Genomic DNA, 21,172 nt, shown 5'->3' with positions numbered 1-21,172 from the left:
CCTCTACCTGTCCTAATCGAAAGCCCTATCAATTGTGGGGCCAACCAACAACAGAGAGCCGCAGGAGAGGGATGAAAGAGCCACATGCGGCTCCAGAGCTGTGGGTTGCTGACCCCTGCACTAACACCTCTGTTTATCAAGACTTCCAATATGTTTAAAGTTCAAAGTGGAAAAATATAGGTAGTGGGTTAGCAGTTGAAGTAATAAATGGAAGGGAAGTGGAGAAGCCATAACGTTTTTTTACTAATTGTCATCTACTTGGTTTTGTGTATCTTTAGTCTTATGCAATTTCTGCCTGAACAATTTTTTTAAAAAATATTTCATTGTGCCGCACCTCCACAAGATTTATTCCTACCTGTGTCCAAGTTCGTGGGCAATCGTGAAGGCCAAAGGTAGGCCAGAATCTTCATTGATGTTACAGCTCCGATGTGGTTGACACATTCCCGAGAGATGGGACAAGCCTAAGGTTTCACACGGTTGATTCATGCCAGCACAAATATCTTTTCTGTGACCACAGCAAAAAAGCTTGATGTTAAAAAACAAAACAAAACCCTGTGTATTCAAGGTAATCCAGAGGTGAAATCCAGCAGATTCTGGAGAACTGGTAGCGGAAATTTTGAGTAGTTTGGAGAACCGGCAAATACCACCTCTGGCTGGACCCAGAGTGGGGTGGGAATGGAGATTTTGCAATATCCTTCCCCCCAGAAGTGGGGAGGGAATGGGGATTTTGCAGTATCATTCCCCTGCCATGCCCACCAAGCCACACCATGCCCACAGAACCAGTAGTAAAAAAAATTGGATTTCACCACTGAGGTAATCCCACACTCAGAATTTAGGGCCACTGTTTTTAGTGCTCTTAGTTCTAAGAAAGTGTACACAAAGAGGTTGATGCAAACATTACTTTTGGGAATCTACCAAGATTCATATTTCATCAGAAATCTAGAAATTCAACCTCCAGAGTTCCTGGCTTTGCATTTTCTCCTTTTTGTAACCACATTCTTTTTATGTGTCCCCTAAATAACAGAAACAAGGAGAAGGGGCTATGAAATTAAAAAAATGTTAATAATAATCTCATAGATGCTCTTGTTTGTTTAATATGAATAACAGAACAACAGAGTTGGAAGGAATCTTCGAGGTCTTCTAGTCCAACCCTCTACTCAAGCAGGAAATCCTATATGATTTCACACAAATGGTTGTCAAATCTCTTCTTAAAAACTTCCAGTGTTGGAGCACACACAACGTCTGGAGGCAAGCCTTTCCACTGATTAATTATTCTAACTGTCAGGAAATTTATTTTTAGTTCTAGATTGGTTCTCTCCTTGATTAGTTGCCCTAAATGAACTTTTTTTAAACAAATGTCCTTCTACATCTGTTACAGCATTTTTCCCTCCAGTAAGTATTTTCCATTTTCTAACAACATTTTTATTCTCATTCTATGTAATCCTTACCATAAGCTGTGTTCAGAAGCTGAATTATAACTTCCTAAATTAGAAATGAGGCATTATAGCACCATCTATGGAATCGTCTTTTTACAAAATGCAAAGTGAGTCACAGATTTCAGGTCATTACAGCAGTATTCAAAAGTGTGCAATTATTGTTAACAAGCACTGTTGTGGAAAAGTCACAAGCAAGACAGCACTGTGATTACTGTAGCCAAACAACACTGATAATTAAGAACCAAAAATATTTGCTTCTGCATTTATCTATCTGGGAAAGAGTTTTGAAGGACGGGAGTTGTTTTTCAAAAACATTTCCCCTTCATTTTATGTTCTTTAGTAGATTAGGCTCTGGTTTCTTAAGATTTTTGAATATAATTTGATGCAAAGTTAGGCAGTATGATCCAGAAATTACCAGAGGCATGAGTGTAAATCTTTACCACAAATCCTGCATAATCTTTTACTTAGGAACTGTTTACTCTGAGGTAATTTTATAGCCTTGACCCTGCTAGATTAATTTCTTTATTGCTGACCAGGTCAGACAATACCGCAGCAATACAAAGCAATCCAAGCTTATATATATAATTCTATGCATGGAGGTTGAAAACTTGGGGTTTCCTACCCCCCCATCTTTTTAGATGAATGGATGTTTGGGGAACTGCCAGAGAAATGGATGGATGGATTACATTGGCACTGTCCCCCCTCCCACTCCAATCTTAAACCAACCTCTGTGTGGTTTACAACCAAAAATAAAGTGACACATACATAATAAAAACAAATAGAAACCAATATACTTAAAGATAGAAAAACCACAGCCACATTCTCTTCCATTCTAATTTCACCCTATCCCAAAGGTTGTGGGGAGATGAATTTGTCATCCAAATGGGTGGATAAGCAGTCATCGCCACTACCCAATCTAGAAGAAATTAAAGATAAGCAGGTATAATAAGGATTGCCTTATACCTGATGGGGATGATGTGACAATATGCCAAATGGTGTTTTGGTAAGTTAGTGCTTAGCAGAGTAATGACAGCCAGAGAATAATGGATTCAAATGAGCAAATACTGAGAGAAAGATAGGGGGAAAAAACTGAAGATGTTTGACAGTGAATTAATGAGCTGGAAATATGACGAGCTCTCTGTTACTGAATTGATTCAAGCAGAAGCTGTTGGAGATGCTTTAATTTAGATTCCTGAATCGAGCTGAAAGTGGGGTTGAGTAGCCTAAATGTCCCCTTCCTACTCTTTTGATTTAAGAGAGGATAAGAGCGAATGATACTGGAATGTTATGGAAAGGAGGATTAAGAATTAGAAGAAAAGAGCCACACACAAAAAAACCCTCACATAGGTTCTGGGTATGGTACAATCAATAGTAGTCTCTGTTTCTTTCTCACCAATACAGTATAACACAAGAGACATGTATAGTGTCATATTGCAATCTTTCTAATGATCTTAAAAGAGAACAGTGGGCTTCCCTCTGCTGCAAATGTATGCATAAAGAGGAAGAGTCTCAACAGAATGGCACAGCAAAGACTACCTCATAAGTTCAAAAAAGAGGTGACATTCAAAGACACAACTTTTTGATGTATGGATCTTTGTAATTAAGCCACACGCAGTCATAATTAAAAATAGGAAGGGAATAAGGATATTTTAGGATAAGAATAGGGAAAAGTGCCTGTCCAGATGTTATAGAACCACAGTTCTATAACAGGGGTGTGCATAAGAGCACAAGCGTGCCTACCGTTTCTGTCCTATTGTTTCCTTTCATTATATCCAATTAATATAGTTATTACATACTTATACTTATATATATGCTTATATATTGTATAGTTATTTCATGCTTATGCTTATATATACTGTGTGACAAAATAAATAAATAAAAAATAAAATCAATAGTAGTTCCAGCCACAATAGTCATGGTGAAGGATACTAGAGGCTGTAATTCGGATGATCAAATGAAGTTTACCAAGAAGAAGCAACCTGACTGCTTCTTTTGGCAAACTTCATTTGATCATTTGTATATCTGGAAGCAAAAAGAATTCGGAAATTACTCCTCTGATGTGTGGAATTCAGTTATTCAATTTTGCATAGTTCTTGGCTCAAGTAAGGTACAAAAGTATTGTAAAATACATAAAAGTATATGAGGCAAAACGTTAAGATAGTCCATAAAGCTGTTTTCAACTATAGTAATTCTACTGAGAAATCCAGCTTTCCCTACTCCTGTTTCTTCTGAAAAGCTAAATAGTAACTTACAACCATTTGTTTAACAAATTATAATGACACTGAAAAAAAGTGACTTACAACAGGTCAACATACTAATGACTCTCATAGCATTCCTACCAACATTTGATAAAAATTCATGAATGCAACTGGCATGTATTTATGAAGGTTGCAGCATCATATGACTTTCCTAACTGGCTTCCAACAAACAAAGTCAATGTGGGAAGCTGGATTTGCTTAATGACCCTATGATTCACTTACCAACTCCAGTGATTGGCTTAACAACTGTGGCAAAAAAAAAAGGTTGCAAAATCAGGCATGATTTATTTAACAACTGCCTTACTTAGAAGCAGAAATTTGGTCTCAATTGTGGTTGTAAGTCAAGGACTACCCGTCTGTAGAGATTCTCAGTCATCCAAGTCATGGTTGTCCCATAGGTGCTTTCTCAAGAGGCAATTGGACTTTCTTGTTTGTTCTTTTGAAGACATTTCACTTCTCATCTAAGAAGCTTCTTCAGTTCTGACAGGATAGTGGAGAATGGAAGGATTTATATTCCTTGCAGCCAGATGGTAATTAGTATCCTTTTAGAGCAGGGCTGTCACAGCCTCCGGGCCGGATGTGTCATGCACTGGCCATGGCGATGCCCGGTTTAGCGAAGGGGGGAAAAGTCACGATACTTCACGTGACGATGCCATAATGACATGAGTTTGACACCACTGTTTTAGAGAGTCGTTGAAGCACTTAGAGGTTTATCTGTGTCCTCAGGGTCACCTGAGTAGCTCTCCTGGTTCTTGTAGTCTACAATTTTTTTCCTCTGGAAATCCATTCCTACTCCCACACCATTCCAAGGGTGTTCATCCCAAATTATATAGCTAAAAGTCATCCAGAATGACTGAGAATCTCTACAGACTTTTATATACTTTGGGATGAAAACCCTTGGAGTGGTGTTGGAGTAGGAATGAATTTCCAGAGGAAAAATTACAGACTACAGGAACCAGAAGAGCTACTCAGGTGACCCTGAGGACACAGATAAACCTCCAAGTGCTTCAACCACCCTCTAAAAGGATGCAGATGACCAGCTGTCTGCAAGGAATATAAATCCTTCCATTCCCCACCATCCTGTCAGAGCTGAAGAAGCTTCTTGGATGAGAAGGAAACGTCTTCAAAAGAAAAAACAAGAAAGTCCAGTTGCCTCCTGAAAAGAAAGCACTACCCGTATCTCATTCAGAAATAGAACATGAACTCCATACATAAGGAGAATATCCTACCTGGTAAGAAGTACAGCTACATCATGGTGAAGTGGGTTTGTATCCAATTTCGGGTTGATACTCTTCTGCCATTTACAAAAGCTGGCTAAAGTCTTATCTGCATGGTGGGTGATTTTCAGTCCTTGCTATAAAGAGATGGGGAAATGAATTATCTTGTCAGAGGACTATCAGTATCTGCAATAATTACAAAGCCTGGCAAATTAATTTCGTTTTAATAAATATTGCCATTGCATGAGGTGAGAGACATTATAATGGTAATTTATTGAATCCTGACATGATTAAAAAAGGGGTTATTAGTGAAGATAGATCAGGGGAGAAAAAAAACACAATACAATAGGAAAAATGAAGACTTCACAGGATGAAAAAACAAAACAAAAAGAAACTGCAATATCTTTCTTAAGTTAGAACAATATTATTTTTCTACTTTGAAACAAATGTTATCACTAACCTAAAGGATAGGTGAAGCATAATGATAAATTTATAGCATTTTATCTTATTTGAAAGCAGGCGTATTGGAATTAAACTCTTCTTCTACAGAGTGCATTTCTGAAGGGGAAAAATAAAAAGTTGGATTCTTTGTAAAAATTGACTGAGTAGATCCTAGATCTATTTTATTCCAATTGCACCTATTTCTGGAACTGGAGGCCCAAGTGATGCCCTACTTCTCTGTTGCAATGCTTGACCTTTGGAAAATCATGCCCCGTGAAGTTCAGATAGCAGGAACAAGGGTGAAATCCAGCAGGTTCTGACGGGTTCTGGAGCGGAAATTTTGAGTAGTTCGGAGAACCAGCAAATACCACCTCTGGCTGGCCCCGGAGTGGGGTGGGAATGGAGATTTTGCAATATCCATCCCCTGGAGTGGGGAGGGAATGGAGATTTTGCAATATCCATCCCCTGGAGTGGAGGGGGAATGGAGATTTTGCAGTATCCTTCCCCTGGAGTGGAGAGGGAATGGAGATTTTGCAGTATCCTTCCCCTGGAGTGGGGAGGGAATGGAGATTTTGCAATATCCATCCCCTGGAGTGGAGGGGGAATGGAGATTAGGCAGTATCCTTCCCCTGGAGTGGAGAGGGAATGGAGATTTTGCAGTATCCTTCCCCTGGAGTGGAGAGGGAATGGAGATTTTGCAATATCCATCCCCTGGAGTGGAGAGGGAATGGAGGTTTTGCAGTATCCATCCCCTGGAGTGGGGAGGGAATGGAGATTTTGCAATATCCATCCCCTGGAGTGGGGAGGGAATGGAGATTTTGCAGTATCCATCCCCTGGAGTGGGGAGGGAATGGAGATTTTGCAGTATCCTTCCCCTGCCACGCCCACCAAGCCACACCACGCCCACCAAGCCACGCCCAGAGAACCAGTAGTAAAAAAATTTGAATTTCACCACTGAGCAGGAACCCTTCTGTTCTTTTGCAAGGCCCTAAAAACTCACTCTTTCCTTCGAAAATCTTCCTTCAATGGCATGACCAAGGCAAGGATTAACCAGGAGACCAAGTTCTTACCTCCTCTTCTTCAAGAAGAATAAGCCGAACGAGCACAATATGGATCGCATTGCCAATGCTTGGATCATGGAATAATCCTGTCACCTAAATCAAAGCCAGGCAATATGAAGTTAGCCGATTCTTCTTCTTCAATATTTTTTCCTAATAGTGATGAGGTCTTTCCGGAGGAGTGTCAAAGAAGTCAAGATGACAGCCACAATCCAACTATTGAAGCTCCACCTTTTTTTTAAATGTGCTTTGATTGCATAGTTGTGGCCAACATCTTGATTTTTTTGGACACATGTTCCTTAGTCCCATGAACACAGTGGGGAAATCCTCCATGGATCGCTGCTGGTGCGGTGCACGCCAAAAGCACGCTGCACACGCATGCACAGCACATACCAAATGCACGCTTTGCATGGAAAAAGAAGACTTCACTGGGTAAGTAGAACAGCGAGAGGGAGAACCGTGCGATTTAGCTTCACTGTAATACACACACACACACACACACACACACACACACATTTGTAGGTTTTCACGGGTATAGGTATGTAGGTCTTGGCATATTTGGGTCTTTTCCCATGTAAGGTTGAGAATATCTTGGCGATGTTTCGACAAGGTCTCACTCATCATCTTCAGGCTGGTGCTTTCGGCTTCGTGCTTCTGTTATCAGCCAAAAGCACCAGCCTGAAGATGATGAGTGAGACCTTGTCGAAACGTCGCCAAGATACTCTCAACTTTACACAGGAAAAGACCTCAATATGCCAAGACATACATACATACATACATACATACATACATACATACATGTATGTATATATATATATGTTTTCTGAGGTTTTCGCGGGTGTTTGTATGTAGGTCTTTGGTTATTCGGGTTTTCTCCCGCGTAAGGTTGAGAGTATCTTGGCGATGTTTGACAAGGTCTCACTCATCATCTTCAGGCTTCAGCCGTGCTTCTGGAAGCACAAAGCTGAAGCCTGAAGATGATGAGTGAGACCTGTCAAACGCCGCCAAGACACTTCCAATTTTACGGGAGAAACCCGAATAACAAAGACCTATATATATATATATATATATATATATATATATATATATATATATATATATATATATATATATATATATATATATATATTTAATGCAGTTTATATATAAACTGCACAGCACAGCTGATTGTCAGAAGTACCGGTTCAGACAAACTGATAGCTTTTTTTAACTACCAGTTCACCCAAACCGGTAGTTTTGATCACTACCAGTTCACCCGAACAGGAGCGAACCGGTAGCATTTCACCCTGCATGAACACCGTTGGTCAACATCAAATTATCTGGCAGCTAACAAAAGATAGTTCCTTTCTCCAAAGAACTTACAAGCTAAATATGATTGGAGAAAGAAGGAGAGAGGAAAAGGAAGAGGTCCTGAGATGTTAAATGGGAATTACTGGAACTTATGATAACTAAAGCAAATGAAATAAAATGCAAGGCAGACTTATATAGAGTTTGTGTTGGTTGCTATGGATAAGGACTAAGCTGCTTAGATGAACTGGAAGTGTTGCTGCTTTTGCTAAAATATTTTGAGTCAAATTTTACACTGTTTTCCCCACCTGCATTTGGCATACTTCTTCAGGCATATTTAGGATAAAGAACTGTACTTGCACAAAAGCATTATTCTATTTTTAAGATGACAGGAGAAAATAATTAAATATAGGGGATAATCACATTCATTGAACTGAATCAAAAAGAATTAAAATCAAAATCAAATCAAAATCAAATCTCCCTCAATAGAAATAAATTACATGACCTACCATATTTATGATAGTGAGGATATAGGATTCCACATTTTCGCTTCCATGGTATTCAATCATTTTACTATCAGCAACCACCAAAGTCTCCACCCATCTTTCTTTACTGACAGAACGCCGGTAGGTTGTTCTTGGTATCACACGGTTCCTTTCCCACTTCATCCTTCGAAGTTCTTGCTGTTTGAAAAAGGTTGATGTTTCTGAAACAAACAAAAAAATCAAATAGTGTTGAATGTACTTTCTGTGAAGGTATCATAAATAACAGATTTCTCTTTCTTGCAGGATCATAACATTACATGGATTAGTTTGGTCAAAAGTCTACCTCAAGACATGGGGAACAACCAGAAGAACATGTCTCAAGACTCGGTGCAGTAGTTCTAGGCCTCAGAACTTTGACAAGGCAGGAACAGACCCATCATCCTTGACCTAGACTCACAAAACTCTAATCCAGAACCAGATGCTTCTTCCATCCAGTCCTTGGGAATATCTTCATGTTGTCAGAAGTGTGTCTTTGGTGGCACTAACTCTTCAACATCACAGAAACTACTGATCAGAAAGGCTATCTGGATGTAGATAGAAAGTTAAGGATTTGTATCCCCTCTTTCTTTGTCATTCTTCCTGCTGCTTGTCTATGATCAGTTTTTTTTCCTGCTTTTTGTTCCAAGGCAACCAGAGAGAAAATTTGCGCTCTGGCCTAGGGGTGGGCTGCTACGAATTCACCCAGGTTCAGGAGAACCTGTAGCTAATGTTATGGCTGGTTCAGAGAACCTCCAATATCCCGCCCCTGGCTGGAGCCTCCCACCCCACCCCTCCACGTCTCCATCCCATTTTGGATGCGAGGTAAGTGCAGGGTCTGTGCGGAGGCTCAGGGAGGGGGAAAAATGGGCCTCCTGGAAATTCCCGGCCTCCGAAGGGCCTCCAGAGCCCGGGGAGGCAGTTTTCGCCCTCCCAGAGGCTCAAGGAAATCCTCCGGAGCCTGGGGAAGGTGAAAATGCTCCCTCCCCCACCGTGGTGCAGGAGGCTGATTAGGCCACACCCATCATGGCCATGCCCACCCAGCATCCAGCAGAGAACCCGCTGCTGAAATTTTTGAAACCTACCCATGCTCTGGACCTTCTCTTGGTAGGATATAGTTAGGAGGTAGGGTATAGTTAGTTAGCTAGGAGATATCCTTCACCCATCCCTTTCACACACAGGAGAAGGACACTTTCATCTTCATTTCTGTAGGCAGAACATCAGGAGAAAGAGAGAGGTAGAACCTCTCAGCACTTGAAGCAGGCAGGATTACTTGGGAGAAACTAAGCCTGATCATAGCAACTATATTTGTTCTGCACTTCTAAAATTTAGGGAGCAAATATGCCCAGCAAAGCTGCTGAAACAATTTCCCTTTTAAAATAATATGATACTTTTTAATAAACATAAAATGACAGAGGTTCACTTTATATTCTTCAAGCTAATAGCAATAAAATAAAATAGAAAAGCAAAATGCTGAAATAAAATAAAAAAAGAACCACAATAAACCATCTTCAAAGAGGAACTTTTATTAGCTTTCTTTTCCCTTCCCTTCCATTATCTCTGTTCATTAATCACTACTTAGAGGAGTTTGTCCTTTTCTCGAAATATGAGAGAATGTTGTTTATGTTTATTTAAATAGCTTATTTGATTTCTAAAGTAATTTCTTAACTTTTTTCCCCCTAAAAAACAATCTCAAATTTCTAAGGCTGCCTTGTTTTGTGATATATTGTATGCAAGGGAGTCATTTCTGGTTGAATTTAATTAAACTTTCAATACGAGTATATACAGTTTTGCCATTACTGTGTATTGTATACTACATGGGTCATAAAGAGAGCTGAGAAAACATCTACAGATCCTTTCAGCTCTGAGAGCTGAAGAAGCTTCTTGGATGAGAAGCGAAATGTCTTCAAAACAAAACCAGGAAGTCCAGTTGCCTCTTGAAAAAGCACATTTGAGACAACCATGACCTGGATGACTGAGAATCTCCATAGACTACAGACCCATCACATCCTGAACATAAACTATTTCAACTCCTCCCCTTGTGACCCCGCTATAGGGCACTGCATGCCAAAACTAGACCCTAAGACAGTTTTCCTCCACTCTGCTAAACACCTAATTCCCACAGCACTGTCTTATGTCTAAGGATGTCCAACCATGTAGTTTGGCTATCTTACTTTTATCCTTATCATCTGTTCCACTACCTTACTATTAATATCATTATGATTATTGTCCTTTGTTATTAAGATTGTTATTACTTTGTTACTTTGCATGTACATTGAGAGCTTATACACTGGAGACAAATTAATATAATATAATATAATAATATAACAACAGAGTTGGAAGGGACCTTGGAGGCCTTCTAGTCCAACCCCCTGCCCAGGCAGGAAACCCTACACCATCTCAGTCAGATGGTTATCTAATATTTTCTTAAAAATTTCCAGTGTTGGAGCATTCACAACTTCTGCAGGCAAGTCGTTCCACTTATTAATTGTTCTAACTGTCAGGAAATTTCTCCTTAGTTCTAAGTTGCTTCTTTCTTTGATCAGTTTCCACCCATTGCTTCTTGTTCTACCCTCAGGTGCTTTGGAGAACAGCCCGACTCCCTCTTCTTTGTGGCAACCCCCGAGATATTGGAACACAGCTATCATGTTTCCCCTAGTCCTTCTTTTTATTAAACTAGACATACCCAGTTCCTGCAACCGTTCTTCATATGTTTTAGCCTCCAGTCCCCTAATCATCTTTGTTGCTCTTCTCTGCACTCTTTCTAGAGTCTCAACATCTTTTTTACATCGTGGCGACCAAAACTGGATGCAATATTCCAAGTGTGGCCTTACCAAGGCATTATAAAGTGGCACTAACACTTCACGTGATCTTGATTCTATCCCTCTGTTTATGCAGCCCAGAACTGTGTTGGCTTTTTTAGCAGCTGCTGCACACTGCTGGCTCATATCTAAATGGTTATCCACTAGGACTCCAAGATCCCTCTCACAGGTACTACTATTGAGCAAGGTGCCACTTATACGGTACCGGTGCATTTTGGTTTTTTTGCCTAAATGTAGAACCTTACTTTTTTCACTGTTGAATTTCATTTTGTTAGTTAGCGCCCAATGTTCAAGTCTGTCAAGATTTTTCTGTAACTTGAGCCTATCTTCTGGAGCGTTGGCTATTCCTGCCAGCTTGGTGTCATCTGCAAATTTGATGAGTTCCCCATCTATCCCCTCGTCCAAGTCATTGATGAAGATGTTGAAGAGTACTGGGCCTAAAACAGAGCCTTGGGGTACTCCACTGCATACTTCCCTCCATGTGGATGTAGTTCCGTTGAGGACTACACGTTGAGTGCGCTTGGTCAGCCAATTACGAATCCACCTGGTGCTGCTGCTGTCTAACCCACATTTTTCTACTTTATCTAGTAGTAGGTTATGGTCTACTTTATCAAATGCTTTACTGAAGTCCAAGTAAATTATATCGACAGCATTCCTCTGGTCTACTAATTTTGTCATTTTGTCAAAGAATGCCTTGTGTATCTAGTCATACTTAGCCAATCGCGATTCATGATTCTCAGTAAAGCTCCTTGCTACTAAAAAATCTTTGCTATTTCGTTTGACAGTCACCTTTGTTATTTCATCTGCTAACCTTAGACTGAATTTATATATTGAATTTGATCTGATGAATTTTGTAGATAACAAAATTCACAATAACGAACTGCAAGGTCAGGATAAACACGTTGCATTTAAGAAAAGTGCCTACTGAACTTTAAACTTAAACTTGAAAAGTTTCCACAACAGAAAAGCACAGAAAAGTATTGATTCAGTCCCTTGATGCCAGGCTTAGCGAACAATGTAGCAAGCCAAAGTTCAATTCTTCATTTGACGAAGCCACAACTCCAAAGTCACTAGATGCTTCAAATAATCCTGATAAAACTTTCACACAGATCTTATACCCTCTCCTTTAGACACAGGTGTTTTTCAGCAAGAACAGATTTGGCTTGAGTTTCAGCAGACTTTACTGCAGCTCTCAATTCTATTCTGTTCAGTAAGCTGAAGAAAAAAGAAACCGGACAAGATACAATAAAATGAATTTTCCATTTCCAGAGTTTCTTTTATTACCTTTCATTAAACAAAAATTTCAATGTATCACCTCTGCAAGATCAAATATTTCACACAAAAGCCTTTTTTTTTCTTACCAGACTTTAATAAACTTTGTGTATTATTAAAAAGGCAGGATATCTCATTCAGCTGGAACAGAATTTGTTAAGTAATGAAGCTAAGCCTTCCATTCCTTCCTATGAATTTAATACAAAGCATACGGTACTTCTGGTGAGCTGGATTGCACAGCACGCTTATATCACACTTAATTGAGTCAACAGTAGCCAAGGATGCCTGCAGGAAAGAAATGGTAGGCAAAAGGATGATCTATACTTGATGAGATCATCATGCAAATGAGATTATTTACATAATACAAGTATGTAAATCATACCATTTGCACAATGCCATCATCATGCAAATTTTCATTAATTTGACATCTCTGTAGCTGGTTGTAGACTACTCTAATGGCTGAGTCTGTTGCAAATCAAGAGAGAATTAGTTTTAATCAAACAATGTTTGAAGTTAAAGTACCCTATGAAGTTCTCTGTGAAGCTTCTCTGTGAGAAAATACTGCAACCTTTAAGTTTTTTTAAATCTAGAAAGCATGCAAATGAGAGGTTCTATGATTGAAGTGTACAAAATTATGCAAGCTGTGGATAAAGGGAACAAGGAGGAGCTATTTCTCCCTTCCCAATCTATTAAAATCAGAGGTCTCCCAGTGGAAGAAACAGGACAAAATGATTTTCTTTTTCTTTTACACAATTACATAATTCAATTCTGAAATTCACTACCATGAATTATGGCACTAGCTATCTCTTTGGCTGGTTTCAAAATAATTCATGAACAACATGGAGGTTACTGGCTTGATGGCAATGTGACTTAGTGTAAAGGCCGTTTACTAGGTGACTAATGGGCTTTCTGAGGGTTACTTAAGTCTACTGCTGATATACCTCTTTCTATTTAGTCTCACTTCTCTCTGGAGCTATTCTAGTCTGGCTTGGGGCCCTTCTGCCCGCCCCCGCGCTATACCTACCTTTATTCCTTTGCTTTTAGCTCGGCTGTAAGGCGCGGCAGAGTGGATTGCCATGCCTCAGCTGTTTTTTTACTCAATGCGCTTGCGCGAAACGCATGCGCAATGCGAACTGGTGGTAAAACTGGTTAGAACCCACCACTGGACCAAAGGCTTGACCAGCAAAAATAGGCATTAATGCTGGAATAGGGAGGGAGGGAGGGAGGGAGGGAGGGAGAGAGAGAGAGAGAGAGAGAGAGAGAGAGAGAGGGAGGTGTTTCAATACATCTTGAATTAATAGCACAAGTTTCTGGAATAGAATTTCTGAAGTTAGCAATGTTCAGCTGCTAGGGTAAAACTTACTACAAGTATTCCTCATTTAGTGATCACAATTGGGCTCATCAATGCTGTCGCTAAGTGAAACCATGACCGTCCTTATGATTTACTTCCACTTTCCTTTGCTTTACAAACCTGGGAAGGTCATAAAGGGAGGATTGGTCACAAAATTACCTTTTCATCACCATTATAATTGTGAACAGTTGCTAAACAAGGCAGTCACTAACATAACATAACATAACATCAGAGTTGGAAGGGACCTTGGAGGCCTTCTAGTCCAACCCCCTGCCCAGGCAGGAAACCCTACACCATCTCAGTCAGATGGTTATCCAACATTTAAACACTAAACACTAAACAACACTAAACAAGGACTACCCATAAATTCTGCTAATAAATTGTTCTGGAAGAAAGAAGTGATATCAGGACAATCATTTCCAATCATTGGAAAAACTTCATCCTGATGAGCCTGAAGAAAAGAATCTGTGTGATGGAAATAGGACCCTGGAGCAGGACGGAAGGAGAGAAGAGAAATACCACTTCTAGATGCACGTCAGACATTTTGACTGTTCCTCTCTTTAGCCTTTAATCGGCTTGTCTTGTGTGTAACCCACCCATCAGAAGATTGAGCCATGAGATGTATTATACTTTAAAAGTTAATAGGATTTATACATTTGTGTAATGTATTACTGTAAGTTTTGGCGGGAGTTTTAGGCGGGAAATATCTCGGTTCTGATTGGATGCAGCCTCAGGCTGAAGTGTATATAAGGAGAGGTTTTTCTCCAGAGTTTTGCTGGGTCACACTATATTAAAGAGCTGTTGTCACTAACCTGGTCTCCTGCCTCGTCAATACCCAAACTTAACATTGGCGACGAAGGTGGGATCTTGAGGCAGAGCACCAGAACAGAGCTGAACTCACTACGAGAATCAAACCCAGCAAGGTGACGGCCATTGCAGCGATGACCGGCTACACGCCACCCACTCCGTTTGACCCTGCCCAGGAGACATGGGGAATATATATGACCCGTTTCGAAAGTTCCCTGGAGGCAACCGAGCTACAGGGAGTCTCCGACAACCGCAAACGGGCTTACTTCATAAGCCACTGTGGGTCAGCAGTCATCGCCGTCGCAGAAGCCCTAGCGGAGCCAACACCGCTACACTCCGTATCGTGGCAGACCCTTCAGACCCTCCTGAAGAATCACTACGCACCAGCCCGTCCAAATCGTTCGTGATGCGAGTTTGGGGGCGCAGGCAACAAGAAGGCGAGTCTATCAGCGACTACATGGCAGCCCTGAGACAAGCCTCCAAGCATTGCGAGTACCGCGATCTGGACGAAGAGCTGCTGGAACAACTTATACGGGGGGTCAGAGACATCCGTTTGAGGAGACGGTTGCTAGCCAAGAGCAACCTGACATTGGCAAACGCTCTGGACGAAGCCAGAGCCCATGAGATGTCCAACCATGCAGCAGACACCTTACAAAAGCGACTCACGCCGATGGCGGGCGCAAAGCCGAGCACAGTCCACCACGAAGAAACCTATCGTGAGTCAACCAGCGAAGAGGAGGAAGAAGTCCACTACACGGAAAATCGACAAGGAAGACCCGGAGGAATGCGGAAGTTGCGGGCGACATCAGCGCCAAAGATGTAAGTTCAGGGCGCCATTTGCGGCGGTGTGAAAGGAAGGGCACCTGGCTCAAGTCTGCCGAGCACCCCAACCTTCCGCCGAAAATTCAAATCGGCCAATCAGAGCGGCTCTGAGTCAGAGATGCAAACCCCACATTCCGCCGAAATTTCAAACCAGCCAATCAGAGCGCGAGATCGGCGAGGCGACCAGCGATTGGCCAGGAAAGAAAGAGCGAAGTCAAACCGAATGACTGTTACCATAGACCACGCAGCTACCCGCATCGAAGAAAAGATCTTCACAAACCCGACAATTGAAGGCGTACCGTGCCGACTGGAAGTAGACACAGGATCAGCTATTACAATCATGTCCTGGGACACTTTTGTGGAAGCCTTGCCGCACATCGCAAAGCGCAAGCTACAGAAACAACGGCTCCGGGTGCAGGATTACCAGGGCAACCGCATCCCTGTTCGAGGACAACGACCGTCGAGGTCAAGCACGGGACATACGAAAAGACCCTGCCCATCACGTTAGTCGAGGAACCTTGCCAAGCTTGCTGGGGCTAGACTGGTTCAGGCGTTGGGAATGGGGTGACTGGCGTCCACCGGAGCGGATGCAACCTGCAAACGCCCTACTGGAGGAATTCGCAGACGTATTCGAGGACCGTTTAGGCAAGTACAAGGGGACCCCTATCTCCTTCAATTTAGACCCCCAAATAGCTCCCATTAGGTTAAAGGCAAGGAGGGTTCCTTTTGCACTCAAACCTAAAATCGACAAAGAGTTAGATAAATTAGTCAGCCAGGGGATACTAGTGCCAGTTGACCATGCCAAATGGGAGACGCCAATCGTCACCCTATAAAACCAGACGGGTCCATAAGAATTTGCGCTGATTACAAGGCTACCTTGAACAAAGCATTGCAAAAGAGCGCCTACCCAGTTCCAGTAGTGCAACACTTATTGCACTCACTAGGGCACGGACAAGTTTTCGCCAAATTAGACTTGGCACAAGCGTACCAACAGCTACCCGTAGATGCTAGCACAGCTGAGGCCCAGACCATTGTAACGCACCGGGGTGCCTTTAAGTGCACCCGGTTACAGTTCGGGTGAGTGTGGCCCGGGCTATTCCAAAATTTGATGGGCGGCTCCTACAAGGGTTACCGGAGTCGTACCCTATTTCGATGATGTGTTGGTATCAGGGAAGATTTAAGAGAACTGGGAAGCGATTAAGGAAAGTTTTGGCCATTTTAGGTCGGCAGGATTAAAAGTCAAAGCAAGCAAGTGTCAGATAGGGGTCGAATCTGTTGAATTTTGGGCTATAGAATAGACAAAAAGGATTCACCCCACTGAGAGCAAAGTCAAGGCGATAAAGAGAGCCCCAGCACCCAAAAACAAGACAGAACTCCAGGCTTTCCTGGGTCTGGTAAACTTTACGCCGTGTTTTTAAAAGACAAGGCAACCGTTGCTGAACCGCTGCATAAATTGCTTGGAAAAACACTGTTTGGTCGTGGGGAAGTCAGAGAATAGGGCATTTGAGGCAGTAAAAGTTTGCTATCAAGCGATAGCCTGTTAATACAATACAACAACAGACTGCCATTAGTATTGGTTTGTGATCGTCCCCTATGGAGTAGGAGCGGTACTTAGCCACAGACTCCCAAACGGCACTGAAGCCCCTATAGCGTTCTATTCACGAACGATGTCCCGGCTGAGAGGAATTACAGCCAGCTAGATAGGAGGCTCGCAATAGTGTCAGGGGTGAAAAATTTCACGAATACGTTTTGGGCGTGATTTGAAATTGTTACTGATCACAGACCGCTATTGGGGTTACTGGCTGGCGACCGCCCAACGCCAGTAGCACTCTCACCTAGACTGACCAGATGGACTATTTTTTGACCGCATACTCCTACAAACTGCAGCATCGGCCTGGAAAGGAGCTGGGGCATGCGGACGCATTGAGCAGATGCCCATTGCCAGGGAAATCGAGGACCCCACCCGGGCACACCGTTCTACTAATTGACTCTTTGGACTCTGGCCAGTCACATCGCAGGAAGTGGCTCGGGCCTCCTACCGGGACGTTGTTTTAAGGACTGTAATCAGTTGGGTTCAAAGGGATGGCCCGCTGCTTACGCGTTTCAAGGAATTTGTAAAGAAAAAGGGAATTGTCTGTGCAAGGGGTGCCTGCTCTGGGGGATAGGGTGGTAGTTCCAGAGAAGCTGAGAAAAAAAGTTCTGGAACTCCTGCATGAGGGTCACCCAGGAATTGTGAGGATGAAGGGTTTGGCTAGGAGCTATGTCTGGTGGCCCCTAATGGACAGGGAAATCAGTGACAGGGTTGGCCGATGCCAAGTATGTCAGGAATCCAGACCACTACCACCTACGGCCCCAGTTTTGGAGTGGGAGAAACCCCAAGGCCCTTGGTCCCGCATACACATTGATTTTGCCGGCCCCTTCCACGGCCAAACATTTCTAATTGTGGTGGATGCATTCTCCAAATGGCTGGAGATCATCCTAATGAAATCCACAACCGCTGGAGCTGTCATCTCAGCACTAAAACACCTTTTCGCCACGCACGGGCTACCGGACACCCTCGTGTCCGATAACGGCCCACAGTTCACCGCAGCATTATTTGAAGGGTACCTGGCTGAAGAGGGCATCCGACATGCCCTCTCAGCGCCGTTCCACCCTGCGTCGAACGGCCTTGCTGAACGTTTTGTCGGAGTGCGAAAGAAGCGCTATCACGGCGGCCCGGCGATTGGCAGGCACAAATCGACGCATTCCTAACCGTCCAACACAGGACCCCCTGTGTGGCCACCGGCCGCAGCCCAGCCGAGCTTTTAATGGGGCGGAAGCTACGGTGCCCGCTAGACCGGCTACACCCGAACTACGTACAGGACGGGTTCAAAACAAAACCAGATAGAATCCGAGAGTTAAACATAGGAGACTCGTGTGGGCACATAATTACAGCGACGGCCCTAACTGGAAGAGGGGATAGTCATAGACAAACGGGCCCCAAATCTTATCTAGTGGAACTAGACGATGGCAGAATCTGGGCGCCACATAGATCAATTAAGAAACAGATTGAGCGATAAGGCAGAATTAGGCGAGAACAGCCCTGACTATGATTTAATTAACCCCACAGCTGACTGGAGCCGAGAACAAACAGAAAGCGTAAGCAAAGAACCAAACAGAGACTTATCTGAGTCAGGCGAGGTCCAGCGACACCCTCCGGTCCCTCTAGAGGACAGCAGGTCCGAGCCGGCGAATAATCCAGGGCCGGATGGCCGGGAGGAGGAGCTCAGAGGAACGAAAAGTCCCTCCGGCAAGCTCGACTCAACTCCAGAAAGTGAACTGCGCAGGTCCGGGAGAGTCAGGAGACGCCCCACGTACCTGCAGGACTACGTAGAGAAGTAATATGCAAATATTGGCAAAGTGCCTTCTGGGAGGGAAGGAGTGTAATGTATTACTGTAAGTTTTGGCGGGAGTTTTAGGCGGGAAATATCTCGGTTCTGATTGGATGCAGCCTCAGGCTGAAGTGTATATAAGGAGAGGTTTTTCTCCAGAGTTTTGCTGGGTCACACTATATTAAAGAGCTGTTGTCACTAACCTGGTCTCCTGCCTCGTCAATACCCAAACTTAACAATTTGCATTTAGTATTGTTAATTGCATGCATAGTTTTAAACCAGTGTAGTCTTTGAATACTTCCATTTTGGGGATTTCTATAAGTGGCACATTCTGAGCTGCATCCATTTTTCTGCAAGAGCCACATAATGCCAAGACCAAGAAATACAGGTAGCAGTCCTTCCAAGCGGAGTTCTTTATTTATTATTTCACACCTATAGACATAACTTGCAAGACTGAAAGCTCCATTGATAGCATCAACAATGCTATTCATATACAATATACAATATATACAATATATTCATATACAATGCTATTCAGCAGGTTCTGGAGAACCGGTAGCGGAAATTTTGAGTAGTTCAGAGAATCCATAAATACTACCTCTGGCTGGCCCCAGAGTGGGGTGAGAATGGGGATTTTGCAATATCCTTCCCCCAGGAGTGGGGAGGGAATGGGGATTTTGCAGTATCCTTCCCTTGCCATGCCTACCAAGCCACGCCCACCAAGCCACGCCCACAGAACTGTAGTAGTAAAAAAAAATTGAATTCCACCACTGCTCTCAACGATTTGGGAGAGGCTGTCTTCACCCTCTTCTTCTCACACATAATATCGGGGCTGAGCTGCCTCTACTCCTCTGAAATTCATCCCATCCCTCCTGGGTATCCATCCTCACTGCATTCTATCACAAAAAACCAATTAAGAAAAGCCTATAAGCAAGGCACAAGAACTCTCATTGTTTCCTATTCCTGAATTAATATTCACAGGCATGTTGTTGTCCTGTTTGACAGTTGACATATATAAATGCTACATCGGCTTATCCTGAAATGGTACATTTAGCAGACTAATTCCAGTCAATTATATTAAGACTTTATTCTTAAAGGCCCAACTGTCTCTGTTTCTGCCCCCCCCCCAACAAATCTGTCTTGTATTGTCACTATAACAACAAAACACTGGTGGGGGGGCAGTGCCTACAGATTTCTTTTCCTTTCTTTCATTAGTTAAATATTTGTGATTAATTTTCCTGTTGCCACTGAAGTGTCTGGAAAGGCAGAGAGCTTATTTGAAAGAGGAAAAAAAAGGCTATGGAGCAAATCAGGAGTGTGCAAAAATAAGAACATTATCTTTGTTAAATCTGCATGTTTGCTGGTGAGGTCATGTGTCTTCATGACAGCCTAAAATTGTGTGTGAAGCTTGGCAAGTTAATTTTGTTTATGCTATATACTGGATCGTTTCTAACGTTTTCCCATTAGGGGATATAGTTGTAATTTTACAGCATGTGATGGATTGATTATATGCTATCGAGGTGGATCTTAGCAATCACATAGATCATGTCTGCGTGACTTGTCCAGGCAGTCTCCCAAAAAATCAGACATGATTGAACGGAAGGGGAAAATTTGCCTTGAAATTGTTTTTTTAAAAAAAGTAGTATGTCAGGTGGTGTTCTTGTTTTAAATGTTTACATGAATAGAGTATGTTTTAAACTTAAAATGTTTGGTATCTGTAATGAAATAGCCACACTTTATTCACTCACCTAGATAGATGATCTTGGTCCACAAGATCTTACTTTCTTAGAAAATAAAACAATCATAATTAAGGTTCATGAAGGCTAAATATTACTTGCAGGGTAGAAGATATTATGGTCTCTTTTAGAAATATGTATAGATCCATCAGTAGATTATGATGCCAGCTTCCTCCCTCCCATAATGCTCCTTTTCATGAAGTTGTTAAATCATTCCTGCTTCACTCTCATTTCATGCGACAAAAGTGTTTGGAAGAAATATCCAGATCCAGGTCCAAGCCGGGAGAAAGGAACTGGAGACAAAATGGAGGCTGGAGGCTGATTGGAAAGAGGATCCATTTATTGAGGAAGCAGAAGCAAATGGGTAGTTCTGGGCAGCTGATCACATGGAGTTGAGAGTGGGACCACTTATACTCTCTCTTGGGTTTTGCGCTTGAGCTTCCTGTTCCTGTGCAAGAACATGTATTCTATTGGCTGTTGTCAGATTCCATGGTGCCATGTATAAATCCTAGGAGTTTGTCTGAGCTACGTGTGGTTGAAGTTTGGGCTGATGCAATGAAGGGGCTTGTTGGACAATTCTTTTTTTTTAATTGAAAAAGTTTTTACAAAATTTTTTACCCCCCCTTTTCCCCACCCAGTCCACCCCCTCCCCCTCCCTCCAAAACCACCCTCCTCCCCCTCCCTCCGATTTCCCAGAACAAACACAAGGTATAGTTCAAAAAACAATCATTGTCTAAATTTTCCCTTTCCCAGAACACCCATAAGGTATAGTT

At 42.4% G+C, this 21,172-nt stretch overlaps 1 protein-coding gene across 1 annotated transcript in view; it reads right to left on the bottom strand.

Moving 5' to 3' along the window:
- Window positions 1–21,172, bottom strand: part of ADAMTS12 (ADAM metallopeptidase with thrombospondin type 1 motif 12) — a 190,730-nt gene that overhangs the window by 76,427 nt on the left and 93,131 nt on the right. Inside the window, exons 4-7 of the mRNA XM_058170200.1 lie at window positions 8,207–8,403; window positions 6,423–6,506; window positions 4,924–5,048; window positions 356–505 (exon numbers count right to left, since the gene is read on the bottom strand). Of these exons, the coding sequence (XP_058026183.1) occupies window positions 356–505; window positions 4,924–5,048; window positions 6,423–6,506; window positions 8,207–8,403 (556 nt within the window). The remainder of the gene's footprint in view (window positions 1–355; window positions 506–4,923; window positions 5,049–6,422; window positions 6,507–8,206; window positions 8,404–21,172) is intronic.

Source organism: Ahaetulla prasina, chromosome 2 (assembly GCF_028640845.1).
Source record: "Ahaetulla prasina isolate Xishuangbanna chromosome 2, ASM2864084v1, whole genome shotgun sequence".
NCBI classification, from domain to species: Eukaryota; Metazoa; Chordata; class Lepidosauria; order Squamata; family Colubridae; genus Ahaetulla; species Ahaetulla prasina.
Note: the sequence above shows the minus strand (reverse complement) of the source record. Positions and strands in the feature narration are given on the sequence as shown.